Genomic DNA, 16,399 nt, shown 5'->3' with positions numbered 1-16,399 from the left:
CCTTTTCTTTAAAGGAACAGGATATTCTCTCCAAAATCTGAAATATTTGTGCCTGTCCCTGTATTTGAACTGACTTTTCAGTGACACAGCTTTCAAGCCAAGGCCAGCAGTGTAGAGGCAATCAAAGCTACTCATGGTGGGCCTGGAGACAATGTGGGCAGGGGATGGCCTGGATCCCCCAGTCCGTAATTCCAAGGTAAAAATGGCCAGTTTTCCCTCTGGTAATCAGCAGTGGTGCTTTCCAGTGTTGTTCTTCTGGCTGGAGTCTCCTCTCAGTGAAAAGTACCAGCACTTTGGGCTTTGTTTTCGGCAGTTTCTTGTAATAACTTTTTTTTAGTTCTCAGTGTGGGTGTTAACAGATTTTGAGGGCTGATCTGACAGCTCAGTTTGGTGGCAGTTGCACATACTGCAGGTGTTTTGCAAAGGGTAACATTGCATTTTATTCCCCTGGTGCTTCAGTGCTTGGCCATCGTGGTCACCACCACATCCCAGCCTGTTTCCTTTGGGGTGCCTGAGCTGGGATGAGCACTCTGGATGTACTCTGGGTGTCCCTTCCAGTCCCAGCAGCTTCTCGTGGTGCTTGTGGCCAGCCATGCCTTGGAGCTGCATCCAGACACCTCCCCAGGAGCCTGGGCAAATGGGAATTGCAAGGATGACTTTTTCCAGGCATGATTTGTTATCCAGAGGGAAGGGTTCTGATAAGCACTTTTAGTGTCCTTTGTGTTTCTGAGTGCTTTGGGCTTTATGACTTTAGTTTTTAACTGAGCCTGTTCGTTCTTAGGGGCAGGAAGGGACCTTCTCTGTCTTGGGTCAGTTCCTGGTGTTTGATTGGAAGTGGCAGTGAGTGGTTACTCACTGGAGTAAATCCCATGACTGAGCTCTGAGCCAGAGCTCTGCTCTTTGCTTTCCTCAGAGGAGCAGAAATATGTAAGAACCAGCAAAATGGAATAAATATCTGTGAGTTCTGGTTCCTGATTTTCCTGGGACATGACATACATCTGTCATTTGGAGCTGGCTGTGGCTCCTGCTGAGGATTCCAGCTGTATTCCTTGTGGTCCACAATAGTGGGGTGAGGATTCCAGCTGTATTCCCTGTGGTCAGAAGGGGATGAGGGTCCCAGCTGTATTCCCTGTGGTCAGAAGTGGGATGAAGATCCCAGCTGCATTCCCTGTGGGGATCCCAGCTGTATTCCCTGTGGGGATCCCAGCTGCGTTCCCTGTGGTCAGAAGTGGGATGAAGATCCCAGCTGTATTCCCTGTGAGGGATCCCAGCTGTATTCCCTGTGAGGGATCCCAGCTGTATTCCCTGTGAGGGATCCCAGCTGTATTCCCTGTGAGGATCCTAGCTGTATTCCCTGTGGTCAGAAGTGGGATGAAGATCCCAGCTGTATTCCCTGTGGACAGCAGAAGTGGGGAGCAGCCTGTGAAACACGTGGTAGGTTGGGGTCACCTGTGGTGGCCTCCCCTGGCTGGCACCACTTGGGTGTGCCAAGCACTGACCTTTCTGCTTGTGGGGAAAGAGTTTTGCTGCTACAAACAACCTGATACACACGAGTGCTTTTTTGGGACTTTGTTGTTTTCGGTGGTTTTCTGAGAGCACTAAAGGTCACAGAGCTCATCCCCAGGCTGCCAAGTGCCTGAACAGAAGAGTGACTCCTTTCAGGGATCCTCTGTGCTCCTCTGGGTGGGCAGTTCTCATCATGGTCTTCTCTTGCCAGTATTCAGAAGTCAGTAATTAACTTAATCACTGATCTTTATGAGCCAGATGAGGCAGAAGTGGTGACTTGAGTCCCTCTGTGATCCATCACTAAGCTGCTGCTGCAGGAGGGACTTCTGAACACAGCAAAAGTCATGGGAGCTTAGAGATCCAGTCTTTCCTCCTTTGGCTGACTTGCTGGCCTGCCTGTTGTCAGTGTTTCTGTCCTGTTCCATTCAGAGATCCCAACCTGACCACTCCTCTCTGGCAGGATGTGTCCCTGTGGAGCAGTTCTCCATGGAGAATTCATGGATCACCACAAGGTACTGGACCTGGCCTGGCAAAGGCAGTGCCTGTTGCTCAGAGCTGCAGGAGTGAGTGCAATGTCAGCCTTGAGCTGTGTCCCTCAGAAGGAGCAGCACAGTCCCACTGAGCCTGAGAGATTTCACATGTGGGCAGGAGCTGTTGCTGCTGCTGGCTCTGCAGAAGGGATGCTGTTAGCCACAGCCTCGTGGTGATGCTTTCTCAGCCTCCTGGGCAAGAGAGGATTTTTTCTCTCTCTGATCCTGTTAGGGTGGGAAGAAATGTGTTAGGAAACGTGCCTTGCTCCCTGGCTGCCTGCTGGCAATGCCATCCTGTGCTGGGAGGGGTGGGGGAGGGAGATGTGCCCGAGGACAGGAGGAGATGCAAGGCAGTCTGTTCTGGGTGTGTGTGACAGTCCTCTTCCTTGCAGGTGTTGTCCCTTTCCCACAGAGGAATTTCCCAGGAAACAGAAACGTATAATCAAATGTTTCCCACCAAGGTTGGGACTCCTCTTGTGCAGTGTCTTTGCACTGCAGACTCCTCATCAGACCCCCTGGCAGGAGGGTGGGTGCCTTGCTCAGGGGAATTCAGCAGCTCTGTGGGTACCAGTGTGATTTTGCTGATACTGGAGGTGCCGCTCTGAGTCACCATCAAAAGGACACTTACCCTTTCCATGTGACAGACTCCTGGTGCTTAGCAGGCTGCTCATTCCCAGCTTTCCCTAAATCCCTGTGATTTGCATCCCATGAGTTGTTTTGTGGGCCTTCAACACTGACATGTAGGAGTCTCCACATAGGTGGTTGGTTTCTTGTGATCCTTTGAAATGCTGGGAGAATCCAAAGCATCAAGGGAGGCATCAGAGTCAAGGGTAGAACAACTGGCTACAGACAGCAAGGATTGAGCAAATTGTGCCAATCCCCATCTGGCAGGGCTGGGGGAGGTGCTACAGCACAGAAAGAAGGAACTACAAACTGAGCTTTTTACTCCTGGGTAATATTACTGCAAAGCCTCACTGTGGAAAGGCTTGGCTTTGTGCTGCAGGATGGACTCCCACTGCTGCCAAGTGCATTTGGGATTCCTGAGAAGTTTGAGGTGACTGATTTCTGTCTGGTTGTGCTGCAGTATCTGTGAAATTCTATTTCAGCCTCGCTGAGTCCAGAGTTACCTTCCCAAAGCCTCTTCAGCTGGGGTCAGGCCCCAGGAGGCAGAGCTGGGGCTCTGGGGCTGTCCCTGTGTTCAGAAGTGAGGAGCAGCAGTTCCCTCAGGGCCATCCTGCCCTGGGGTGGGGATGCTGCTGGGACTGGGGTGCACAGGGTGGCAACTGCTCCTGCCTTTGCTCTGCCCTGTGCCACAGCTCTGCCACCTTCCTCTCGCACAGGAAGCTGTGCTGTGACATCAGGCACTGATGTGGTGTGGATTGAAAATAATCTTCCAAACCCAGGAAACTGAGATGTGGGGCAACTGTTCCTGCTGTTCTCAGATCCTGTTCTCTAGAGTCTTACAGTGAGGTGCTTCTGTGTTCATCAACTGCACCTTGAAGTTGTACAGAGAGAAGCGGTGCCAACCTTCCAGGTCAGGAACATTTACCATCCATTATATAAATCATGTGAAATCTAAATTATGCAATTGCACATGCCTTTGAATAGCCAGATAAAATCAGCACTCGAGTACTGAGTGTCTGCCTAACCCCAGGCAAGGCTGGGTGGATATTAAAAAAAAAGTCATGAGTATATTTTAACATCTTGTATTACTGAAGGCTTTTTCCTTTAGCTGCAGCCTTCTGGAGATAAGATTTTCTCCAGGTTCTGGGTTGCTTGGATATCAGCAGTTCCAAACCCACACTCAACTTGTGCATATACAAAAGCTTGTGTTTCAGACAATTAGTGAGTGATTAGAATTTCCTGAGGAGTTGTGAAGATTGTTACACTTTCATGAACTGCCAAGTCTGGAATACACTGCCCTGCATCTCTGGAGGAAACAAGTGAACTTCCAACAGGACAGGATTCTTCCTTGGAGTAGCTCATGGGTTCTAGGCTGCAGTTTTACTGAATTTTCAGTGTGGTGGCTGCTCTTTCTGTATTTCTTTGTGTGCAAATACCTTCTGTTTTGCAAAGATGAATAATTGAGGGCTGCTGCAGGTTTAGTATTTCAGACCGATGGCTTTGAGTAACCTTTGTGTAGCTGTTACTGTACAAGTTTGTGTAGAAATCTGTTCAAAACCTGCTGAAAGTTCTGCAGAGTCTGAGGCCCTTGAGTGTCCCCTCCCTCTCCCAGCTCTTCAAACCCCTCGTGCTGAGGGTTGTGCTTTGGGCTGGCAATTTGAGGTGACTCCCTTGGTTTGACATGGAAACAGCAGGAGAGATCTGAACCTAAATTCCCTCTGGGAAGCCAGGAATAACCTTTGAAGTATTTTAACTTTGCACCAGGCAGCCAAGTTGCAAACGTGTAGTTAATCTTAACAGAGGCTAATTTATTTTTGATGAATCTGAACTGATCTAATTACTAGCTTAGCCTGAAACTTGCTTCCCAGATGTTACTTATCCTGCCTTTAATCTGGAATCCTGTTAACATTTATTAATTGTGTGGGGCAGAGTGCTGTCTTCTGCCTGGTTTACCCATGAATGTGGTACAGAGGAAAACCCCCAACTTTTGGAGCTTTTGGAATTGGATTTTGCCTTGCCACAGCCCCGGGGTTTTGGGGAGGATGCTCCATGGGATGGCAGAGCTTGTAGGAGAGGATGGAGCAGGTCCTGGGCTGTGGGGAGCAGGGATGCTGATGGAGCAGGTCCTGGGCTGTGGGGAGCAGGGATGCTGATGGAGCAGGTCCTGGGCTGAGGAGCAGGGGTGCTGATGGAACAGGGGTGCTGATGGAGCAGCTGGGTGCTGCAGGGATGCATCAACTGCCTCTGGAGTGCCTTGGCTGCTCCTGGAGCCCTGGAATTCACTGCTCTGTGCTTATCTGAGCAGTCAGCACTGAAATGCAGCTTTAAATAGTTTGTTTTCATTTTACAAGTCCTATAAATGATGAGATGAGTGCATTTGAAGAGGTCTCTTTGCATCTGCTCTAAAAGTGATGAGAATCTCAAGCCACTATTTTCCCTTCAAGATTTCTTTTTTGGATGCTTTTTTAATACAGAAAATAAAAGCTAAAGGGACTATTTACTAGACGTTGAGACAGTTTCTAAGGTAGTAAATATGATTTAATGTTTTCATTATAACAAAAATCCCAAAATCTTGACATTCCTAATCCTCCTAACTGCCTAACAAAATCCAGTTATTTAGGGTAGCTTTTGATACTGTTAGAGGTGCAGATGTTCTGAACAAGTGTGTAATGTGGTGTAGTCAAAGCTTTAAAAACTTAAGCTCTGCTTTGCCTTCAGAACTTCCCGTGAGTTCACTGTGTAAGTAACATGGTTTGAAGTTTGCCTCCGAGTCTTAAAAGTACAGAGGAAAAACTGTTCTGCTTTGGGATGGATTAAGATTAAAAGTGCAGATTCTACCTAAATGAGTTTATGTGGAAAGCAGATGAACCATTAGTGCAAAGCTACTGCTAATAACTGTAGCTGAGAACTCATGGTAACTCCTTTTAATTTAAAAAATCAGTTGAAAAAACAAACCAATACCTTGCTCTGACATCTGTGTGCCTTCCTACAGCCAGTTTGTAAGGGCCAGATTTCTGGTTTAAACATTTTACTGTTAAAAAAAGTTCTCCACAGGCAGAAAGGATTTCTCTTTTGAGGTGCTTGGCCTCTAGAGTAGTGAAAGTTAATTGAGAGATGTTTTAGGCTGCAAGTGTTAGCAGTGATAAGCTTTGGTACACATTGAGTATTGAGGTCCTGCTGCTCTGGCAGGAGGGTGGCTTGGGATTCCTGCACATCAGTGTCTGCCAGGGAGGGCTGAGGGGCTGGGCAGTGAGAGGCACCAGCTGAGACACCTGGAGAGCTGGAGGTGCAATTAAAGCTCCTCTTGGGCTGGGCAGGGGTGGGAAAATGAATCCAGTTTTCATCTGGGTGAGGCTTTGCAGAGAGCCTTGCTGGCTCCTCTTACTGCTGGCTGCTCTTGCACAAACTGGGAAAGTAATATTGTTGTTGTTGTTGTTATTATTAATGAAAATTTCCCTGTGGCAGCACAAGCTGAGCCTGTGGGCACCGTAACACATCCCCAGGCCTGGCCTGGCTGCAGTGCCAGCAGCTTTTGCCATTTCTGCTGCTCCTGCATCCTGCTGCTCTGGCTGAGGTGGACAAGCAGTGCCTGCTCTGTGTGTCTGAGTTCTGGCTTTCCATCCAGCACAAGGGTTTGGGCTCTGACTTTCCATCCAGCACAAGGGTTTGGGGTTCTGGCTTTCCATCCAGCACAAGGGTTTGGGGTTCTGGCTTTCCATCCAGCACAAGGGTTTGGGGTTCTGGCTTTCCATCCAGCACAAGGGTTTGCTCCCTGTGGCTGCTCTGTGTGTTGGGGCTCTGGGTTTCCATCCAGCACAAGGGTTTGCTCCCTGTGCCAGTTTTGCTTTGGTGCTGGAGTGGTGCAGAGATGAGTCATCAAATTGCTCCAATTACACAATTCCCTGCTCACTGTCCTTGTAAATACAGTGTTTTTATAGGGTGGATACTGGCAAGTTTGGGTTACTGCCTCTTTACTACAGACACTCCAAACATTAAATGAGAGTTCAGGGTGTCTCTGAAAGTTCTGTTGTTAATGTGATCCTGTAGGACCTGTTGAGGTAAGGCTGCCCTTAAGAACTACCAGTTACTGCATATTTAAAACCCAACAAAACCAAACCCCTACTGCTGTCTCTTGGGATTGCAGTAATTACATTGTTTTTCTGGTGACATCAGCTTGCTGTGTGGAAACGGAGGCATGCTGGAAACAGCTCTGAACTTGGGCAGAAGTGCAATTGTTTTGTTCCTTATGACAACCTAAATTGAACTAACACAGTCAGTCAGTGAATATTTTTGATGTCAGTCTCTCTGAGAAGGTGTAATACATTATTTCAGAGGTTTAAAGGGCCCAGAGTGATGTTGCTGTTAGGGTTCTCTATCAGCCTGGTCCTTCACAGGCTGGGATGAGGATGAAATCCCTGCCCTGGCTGCAGTTTGGGCACACAACTGCCTGGTAAGGGATATGCCCTCACCAAAGGCTCACTGCTGCAGCTGGAGTCCTGGCTGAGTGTGGCATGGAGCTGGGGCAGAAAAGTAATCCTGACTGCTGGGCATTTTCATGTTTAAACTGTGATTTCAGTTTAAAAACAAGTTGTGTGGTGTGAGACTGGGCACTGCCCACGCTGACCTGACTTCTGAGGGCCACCAGGGTGATCAGAGGGATGGAACCCTTGTCCCATGAGGAAATTGGGATTGTTCAGGACAAGGGAAGGCTCTGAGATCTAATTCTGGCCTTCAGGAGCTGAAGGGAGAGCTGGCAAGAAACACGGAGAGAGATTATTTACATCATTTTATTGGCTCCATGTGAAGTCAGACATAGTGAATACTCAGATACACAGCTTTATGCATATATATATACACACAATCAAGTTAATTAGTAGTGAGTTTAAGGTGAGGACTGATAGTCTCAAAGCAAAGTTAAAACAGTAGTACTAATTGCCAATCATCAAAGCATTGGTGATTAAGCAGAGTGATCTTACAGTGACTGCCTGTAGTCTTTGGAACCTGCAGAAATAACTCCTGGAACATTTAGGTGAGGAATGGCTTGAGATTTTCCTTCTCTGAGCAGAGGCAAGAGCAAGCAATTCTGGTTTTGGGGAATTTATGGTCAAAATCTCCTGCAAAACAAACCCTTGGGAGGTGTCAAACTGGGGTATGGAAGAGCATTAGGTATCTTAAAAGCTTACTATCTATAACTTGTGGTCAAACTTCAGGGTTTGTAGCAGCTTGAAACACAAACTGGGGAACTGTGGTGGTGCTGAATTCAGCATGTCTTCCTTTAAACTTTGTGGTGGTTAGTCAAAAGCCAAATAAAAATTGATGCCCTATTTTCAGTTATGAGGGTTTTTTTCTAATTTTGCCTTCAGCTGTTGGCTCTTGGTAGACTCTTTAAGTATTTTAAGTATATTTTTGTTTGAACTTCCAGCAATAGCTGCACTAAAATAAAAGCTGGCAACTGGGAGAGCAGCGAGCTAGGTAAGAATTGAAGCATGCTCAGCCTAATTCGTGCAGATCCCAGTGCTTACAGAAATAGTTCAGTTTGAGCTGAAACAAGCAGTCACTAATAAAAACATCAAATAGAGCCATGGCCATGGTCAGCAGAGTGAACCTTCGTGTTTGGTGGACAAAAAGCTGTCCCTGGGGGCCAAGGAGGAACCTGGGGACATCAGGATTTTTGTGTTTCTTCACAGGCAGATCTTGAGCAGGGTGAGAGGGAAGGAATTTGGTCCTTTCTGTCAGAGGGGTTGGTTCCCATCTTGTGCAGTCTGGGTTAGGGGTTCTCCAAATTAATCTCATATTTGTGCTCCAGGACATTTTTACTGAGAGCCTGTCTGTAGTTAAAAGAGGAAAATCCCTTTTTATCCTTGATCAAGTCTGAAGATGTTGTTAATAAGCATTGTTTAACAGGTCCTGGCTTAGCAAATGCTGCCCAAGGAGAGGCTCACATTCATTTGGGAATGCTCTGAAGTGTTTGGCAGTTTCTGGCTCTATTAAAAGCTGAAAACCATGAGGGGCACATGCTGCAGCTGTCCCAGAGGATGGCACATTCCTTTTTCTCTGGGAGTGAGGGGACCTTGAGCAGTCCCTGTGTGCCAGAGCTGGGCTCAGGAGGGGATTGGAGCTCCACCTGCAGAGCTTGGCTCCAAGGTATCCAAGTATGTATTTTGTTGTTTTGTGTTGGTGGTTCAGCTTCTTCAATGATGTGGTTTGTTAAAGGGCATCAGAGCCTCTTTAGCTCAATTGTTTTAATTGGTTTTGCTTGGTTTGTAAATTTAACTGAAATGTTCTGGTGTTTTTTCCAAAGAGTGGGAATCTTCTCAAAAGTTACTGTTGAAGACTTAGCTGGGTCTTTATTGGAGGTGGGAGTTACTGGTGTAGTTTCAAGGGCAGTGGGACACAGAGGTTCTTAATTCCTTTCCCTTTTCCTTTCATTAAAGCTCAAATATAAAACGCTCTTCTTTTTTCCAAGGCAACCCAGCTGTTGTCTTGTTTTGTCCATCCTGTGAATCCTTTCTTTGCCAGGGAAAGCTTTGTTGTCAGAGAAAGCTAGGAGTGCTGTGAGCCCTGCTCAGTGCTGAAGCTCTGTGTGCTGCCCCAGTTCCCAGGATTTGCTGCTATCACTTCCATAATTGCTCTCGGATACTGGAGCTCCAAGTGGGTTAAGAACAAAGCTCTTCCCCTGCCCAGGCAATTAAGTGACTCAAGGCACTCCCAGCTCCTGGAGCTCAGTACAAACCCAGGCTGGGAGCAGCCTGCTGGAGATCTGGAGCAGCCTCTGAGTTTGGTGCATTGCTGCTGGAAAAGGTGCAGCTTCTCCTGCACCTGCTGAGGGAGGGGATGGAACAGGTGCTGTTTGCACCACTTCATTCGTGGCTTGTCTGAAGTTTCTTCTGTCTTTACTCAGAGCTAGGAATAAAAAACATGAAGGAGTCGAAATTCCTCGTGTTTGGGTTTGGTTGTTTATTAAATCTTCTCTAAAGCACAGAAAGTTCAGCAATACTAGCTAGCAGCTCAAAGTGAGAAAATGGAGTTGCGAGGTCTCTTAAAGCTAAACAGTGCAATAGAGAATGAACACCTATGTTATTGATACTTTTAACCCAATAACCCAACTCCTCTGACCCTCAGTGCAGCACCAACTGTCCAACCACAAACTACCTGAAACCATGAAGAAGGAGGAGGAGGAGGGACACTGAAGACAACACCCAAAATCCTCCAGTCCTCCATCTTGTCCCATACCTGTTACTGTATTATAAAACCCTCAAATTTAAAACCCTTCACCATATGAAATCACACACTTCTATTTAACTACACACCCGTGATTTTAACTCCATCACTCAAATTTGGAGCCTTCTCCAAGGCCTCAGGTCAAAAGCAGTGTTCTCCAGGGGATCAGAGCCAGAAAGCACAGAAAACTCAAAAAACCCCAGGTTAGTGGGATCCAACAAGGGGAGCCTTGCAGTGGCACTCACCTGCAGGAAAGCACGAGGTGCTTTTGTCCCTCCCAACCTCACATCCATGGACCTGCTGTGCTGGAGACATCAGCTACTTCCTGGTATCCAAGGATGTGAATTGAAGCTGTGATTTATGGAGTTTTAGGATACCTGCAATATCTTTGCCTTTGGGGATCGTTCGCAGTTGTTTTTGTTTCGGAAGCTTTTCATAATCTCCAGAGGGAATTAGCTCGATATAATTAGGCTTGTCAGAACCTCTTTCTCTCCAGGTAACTTGTGAACCTGTTTTTGCCATGGTTTTCTGCACCCCGTAGAAATCCCGGCAACTTGAGGTGTTGTGGAGCAGAAAGACTAAAGCAAACCTGAAGTTTCTGCGGGACTAAGCAAGGAATGTGGGATGCAAATCTCCAGGAAATGAGCTTTTAAAGTTGCCCAGCTTGTGGAGCAATGTGTGAATTTTACTGCCATTTCTGGTTCCAGTCAGTGGAAATAGAGGCTGGGGCTTTGCTCAGTGTAACTCAATTCAGGGTTTTAACAACTGTGAGGCAGCAACAAAGCTTCCCAGATTGGACCCATTGTTATGTCTTGGCTGTTGCTGCTGTTCCCAGTAGGGATGGAGAGCACTTACTCCAGGCTGACTAATTAAGGAATGACAGCTGGTTGGAAATAATCATTCTACTTTTGCAAGAGCCGTGAGCAACTTCACAAGAATCTCTGGGAAAAATGAACGTATGAACAAGATGAATTGACAATATCAGGAGCTGTGCTTGCCCTGTGAGAAGCTGCAAGGCTCTTGTGGGGGTGGCAGTCAGCCTGGGGAGTGTCTGAAGGGCAGCTGGGGTCTCTGGGATGAGGTGTCCCTGCTTCCATCAGGCTTTGGAGCTGTTCTGCAGGGAATTGGGCTGAATTCCGTGGTGATGCCACTTCAAAGGCGCTTGGGAAACCGGCTGGAGGTGAGGTGGGTGGGGTGAGCAGGAGCTGCTGCTGCGGGAACGGAAGAGCTGCACTTGGAGATGCTATCGGTGTTCTTGCACAAGGGCTGGAGCCCAGAGCCAGGACTGGTGACTGCAGCTGTCCGGAATTCTGAAATCCTCCTCCTGCCAGTGCAGGGAATGGACAGGACAGATCAGAGCTGTCTGATTGCTTCTTCCAGACAGCAGGGCAGCATCCACCCATCCTCTCCTGGTCCCCAGTTAGTGCTGGAGAGAGATTGGAGTCTGAATTGGGATCTCTGTGGTGGGGGAATCACCCCAAAGTATTTTAAGAGAGAAGCAGAGAAAGTTTATTAGGAAGGGAAGATAAAATAGGGAAAACAAAATATGTATTTGGGAGCAGAAAGGGAAAGGATGAAGGATTTAAAAGCTCTAAAATACAGTAAGAAAGTGTGGAATGAGTCAGGATGGGAAAAGGGAGAACACAAGAAGCTGTAATAGTAGATACCATTAAATTAAATTAATGTAGCTGCAACTTCCTGGTGAAATACCTGCATACAGTGTTCATTTCCAGCCTAAAACTCAGTGTGTGTTACCTGTCCCCACAGCCATGGCTCAGATGTGACAGGACAGGGCAGTGTCTCTGGGCACCAGTGCAGTTTGGAGTGCCAGCCCTGGAGGGCCCCAGGAATTCCTGGAGGTGGCACTGAGTGCTCTGGGCTGGGGACAGGGAGGGGATCAGGCACAGCTGGGACTCCATGGTCCTTAAGGCCTTTTCCAACCTTAAGGACTGTGACATTGCAAGGCTCTAACCTCTCCCCAAAGCTCCCTGGGCACGGTGGAATTGAGTAGGGGCACAGCACAGAGGAGAACTCACTCTTCAACCTGCTGGTGTGGAATTCTGCTGGTTTTGGTGGCTTGTGTGTCCCTGCAGTGTGTGTCACAGTCCTGCTGGGCTGTAGTTTCACTGGCTGTTCCCAGAATGCCATTATGTTTAGGAGGCACTTCTCAGTCTCCATCCCTGGGAAAGCTGGCAAAGATGTGGGAGATATTTTCTGATGAAGGGAGAAATGCAATGGCAGAGTCCCACCATAGCCTGCTGAAGGAAAGTCAGGGGGGATAAATGGATAAAGTGTGGAATTTCTGCTGAATCTGCTGACCCAAGCCACCTGTTTGATGTTCTGTGTTCCTTGCTCATGGCTCCCGGGATCCATGGGTTTATTCAGCCTTCAGTTGCCAGAAGAGATGAGATGTTCCTTACTCATTTAAGGACACCCTAATTGAATGCACTGTTAACAACATATAATCACTCTAATGAGTATTTTTACATATTCATAGTGAAATAAAATCAAATCCAAGAAACCCTGCACAGTTCCCTGGTGGGTTGTGTGCTTTCCAGAATGGTGTGCCTGGTGTGGGCTGGTCCCATCAGGGAGGGGCTGAGGTGTGTTCCCTGCTGGGGGACAGCACCCCTGGCACTGGTTTGCACCCCAGTGAGAGGGGCTGGGTGTGGGTAACTGGGATACTGTGGCTTCAGAAACTATGGGAGGTGTGGCTGTCAGTTCTGTGTGTGCCCAGAAACACTGAAATCCATGTTTTTGTGGGGTGTCCCCAAACATCTCCTGCCTTTATCCCTTTCTGGGTTCCCCTGCAGCCACCTCCTGGGTTTGTACATGTCACTGTACGTGTCACTGTACGTGTCACTGTGTGTCATAACCAGGGAGTTGAGTCTTTCCATCACCTGTGGCTGCAGTTCTTGTCCTGTCATCCAAAGTCCATGTGCCACATGTTTGTGCACGCCTTCAGGGAGGGCTCAGGGTGAGTTTGAGCCCAGGAAGTTGGGCAGGGGAGGAAAGGTTGCAGAGGCAGGATATTGTTCATTTTCCAGCTTCTCTGGGTTTGTGCAGCACGTCCTTGTGCAGGAAAGAGGAGGAGATGAATGCTTTTGGGATGGAATAGTGTTTTGAGTGGGGTGGGTGTTGTTTCTAAGGAGTTATCCATAATCCAGGGTGGCAGGAGTGAGGGAATTGTGTGACATTCTCTGCTGTGTGTTTTACCTGAGCCCCTCTTTCCTGTTCCTGTTGAGATAGAAGGGAAGAAGGCTGAAATAATTACAGAGGTGTTTGAGGACACTCAGGTTGTCCTGCTGACCCTGTGCCCTGGAGGCACAGGGATGGGCAGGGCAGGGCTGGGGGAAGCTGGAACTGCCTGGGAATGAGGGACTTTGGTGAGTGTGCCATGGACAGCAAGAGGGAGCAGCTCATCAGCAGCAGGGGCACAGAGGAGGGAGGGATTTTGGGGGACACAGGTGAGCTCAGAGACATTTGCAGCTGAAGCTTTCTAGAAATCCTTCCATGTTTTGTTGGTGAAGGAAAGGGGGGGAAGCAGAAGCAAGGAGCAGTTCTGAGGTGGGGAGAGCACTGCACTGAAGGCAGGGGTGAATGCCAAGGGTTGTGGACACAGCCTGGGCAGTGAATGGCAGAGATGTTCTGCACAGAATGATCCCTGTTCCTAGGGCTGAGAAAAAAGCATATTCTGTTGCATGTAAGTAGTGTCTAGTAATTTTTTTTTTTTTTTTTTTTTTTGCTGAGCTGTATGCAATTTAACTTTGGCAGAAAGTGCTGGTTGAATACATTGACAGGTTTAATTGCTTTGGCTTGAGTAGGATGAAAGTGAATTTATTTCCCAGTGAGAAAAGCGTTGAAAGGCTGCATGAAAACCTGTCAAAGGAAATTGAAGCGGGGCTGGGGAGTTATCTTTACAGTAAATGGAATTGATAAACATGTCAGTTAAAAGGGGAATTTATTTATAATACTCAGGTTTTGTGGCCAGAAGTCTTTGAGAATTCCGTTCACTGGGAAAATGAATTTTACCTGTTCAATTGATTTGCTTTTTTGTAATGCTTGTAGAGCAAGAAATTGTCACAGAGTAAAAAGCTGAAGTAATATTTGTTCTTTTTTTCCAGAACACGTCAGTAATGGAGGATCAGAATGAAGATGAGTCTCCAAAGAAAAATACCCTGTGGCAGGTAGGACCAGCATGGCTGTAGGAGAGGTGCCAGGATTTTAATGTTCCTGCTTTTGAGAAATGTCCAAATCTTGGGTCTGCATAATCATCCTTGGAATGTATCCTCCTAAAATTAGCCCAACCTTCGAGGGAAGGATGATGCCGGTGGATAATCCTCGAGAAGTGATCAGTTGTGCTCAGATTTTGTGGTTTGTGCTGACCTTGGAGGGACAGTGCTGCATCAAAGCGTCCTTGGGAATGAAGTTCGTTTGTATTTCTGAGCATGTGACTGTTGTTTAAAAAGAGAAGTTCAGCGTGCAAGGACTCACAGCCTGTTTGCTCTGAAGAAGTTGGGGAATATTTCGGAGCTGCCGGTTGCTCCCTTGGCTCCTGAGGGACTCAGAGGAGCCTGTGCTCACTAATTAGCAGTGACTCCTGATGTGGAGCTGCAGCTCCCAGGATTTTAATGAGGTGTTCGTGGGGATGTCCCAAACATTGACAGGAGCTACTTTGCACAAACAAACCCAAGCCTTTGATTCTCAGTTTTTATTTATGGACAGCCAGTGCAACACTGACATGAGGGTCTGGAATCCTTATTTTAACAGAGTCTGAGCAAAACATTTGTGGAGACAAACTGCAAATGTGCCCAGAATCCACTGCTTTGGACTGGGAAAGGTACTTCTGAAAACAATTACACCCCTTGCAGTTAAACTGGTAAGAGGTGTAAGGAGAGAATTCAGAAGTAATTTAGGAGCCAAGTCTATGAAAGAGTTTGAAAAGTCTTTGAAATTCATCTGATGTAACTCATTTCTCGAGGAATGTGTTTTAAAACTTAGTTTTGATTATTTCTTTGCATCTTCTTACCTGTTTTTCCTTGAGAGAGTTTTTATTAAGCTGTTCCTATAGTTGATTTATAAATACCAATATTTAAATATATACTAACATATAAATACTGTTCCTTCTCCAACCCCAGATAAGTAATGGAACTTCATCTGTGATTGTCTCAAGAAAAAGGCCATCGGAAGGCAACTACGAAAAGGAAAAAGACTTGTGTATAAAATACTTTGACCAGTGGTCTGAATCAGATCAGGTGGAATTTGTGGAACACCTCATTTCCCGAATGTGTCACTACCAGCATGGACATATAAACTCTTACCTGAAGCCCATGTTACAGCGGGACTTCATCACTGCGCTGCCAGGTAAAGCCGGCTGTGCGGGGGTGCAGCTCCTGGGAGCACCTTCCACACCCCAGTGTCCCCAGGGATCAGAGCTGTCCCTGCTGCACAGCAGGGCACAGGAGCTCCGTCCCTTCTGTGATTAATTGAATTGGCCACTGGATGCCAGTGTTGTTCCATGTGAAAGGAGTTGGAGTGGTGAATCCCAGGGAGTTTGTGCTGGAATTGGAACTGAGTTGTCACTAAGTGTGTCTGCAAGCTTTGGTCTGAGCTGCTTCTCCACACAGAAAATACTGCTGCAGAGGTGTTTTACTTTAGGAAGTCTTGTATTTTACTGTTGTTCCGAGGTTCTACTTAGATGAGTGCATCTAGTTTGTCTACTCTTGTTGCTGACCTGAGAGCAAGAACACTTGTGGGTTTTTATGGTGTTGTCCAGCCCTGATTCCTCCTTTCAGTTACTCACAACCTCTTCTGACACCCACAAGTGCCAGCCTGTTTGATATGTTCAGATATGAAATCTGTTTTTGCACTTGCTCTAAGAATTTTTTCACAAAAGTGCAGAGCAGCAGGAAGTGGATATATAGAATCTCTAGGTTGTAATCTGCTGGTGAAGTTGTATTTATTTTTCCATTAATTTCTGGAAGAAATTGTATCTCTAGATTCTTGCTGCTGGGGACAGTGATTGATGTGATTCTTGGAAAGGGAAATGTGTGGACATTGTTTGCAGGGTGGGAAGTCAGCCTGGGTGAGTCCTGAGTGTGTTCTGTGTGCCCCTGGCACAGCCTCACCTGCAGGGTGTGAGCAGCTGTGGCCTTATCCCAGGAGTGCCAGGACAAGACTGGGCACTAGGGAGGCCATGAAGAGCCTAAAAACTAAATCCTAAAAATCCAAATCAGCTGCTCCTCCTAGGACTGACTCTCCAGACCTTTCATGTGCCAGTGTGATCTTCAATTAAAATTTTATTTTGTTTATTTTTATATACCTCAAGGCTGATACAGAGTTATACAGATCTTTCATTTCATGTATTTCTGCCTAAGAAAATTTTGGGAACTGTGTAAGATGACACTTGTTTACACCACATTTGTATATATCAAAATACATCTTTACAACTTCTGTTGCTTTTTCCCAATGTAAATACTGGGAATTGCTCCCATATTCAGCATTCCCTGAAGAACATC

The 16,399-nt window shown here is 46.9% G+C and overlaps 1 protein-coding gene across 5 annotated transcripts in view; it reads left to right on the top strand.

The window, feature by feature from the left end:
- Positions 1-16,399, top strand: part of FBXW11 (F-box and WD repeat domain containing 11) — a 56,938-nt gene that overhangs the window by 19,760 nt on the left and 20,779 nt on the right. For all 5 annotated transcript variants that reach the window (XM_033073062.1, XM_033073059.1, XM_033073063.1 and 2 more), the window contains 2 exons: positions 14,006-14,068; positions 15,020-15,245. In XM_033073062.1, the coding sequence (XP_032928953.1) occupies positions 14,006-14,068; positions 15,020-15,245 (289 nt within the window). The remainder of the gene's footprint in view (positions 1-14,005; positions 14,069-15,019; positions 15,246-16,399) is intronic.

The sequence above is a fragment of the Catharus ustulatus genome, chromosome 15 (genome assembly GCF_009819885.2).
Source record: "Catharus ustulatus isolate bCatUst1 chromosome 15, bCatUst1.pri.v2, whole genome shotgun sequence".
Lineage (NCBI taxonomy): Eukaryota > Metazoa > Chordata > Aves > Passeriformes > Turdidae > Catharus > Catharus ustulatus.
Note: the sequence above shows the minus strand (reverse complement) of the source record. Positions and strands in the feature narration are given on the sequence as shown.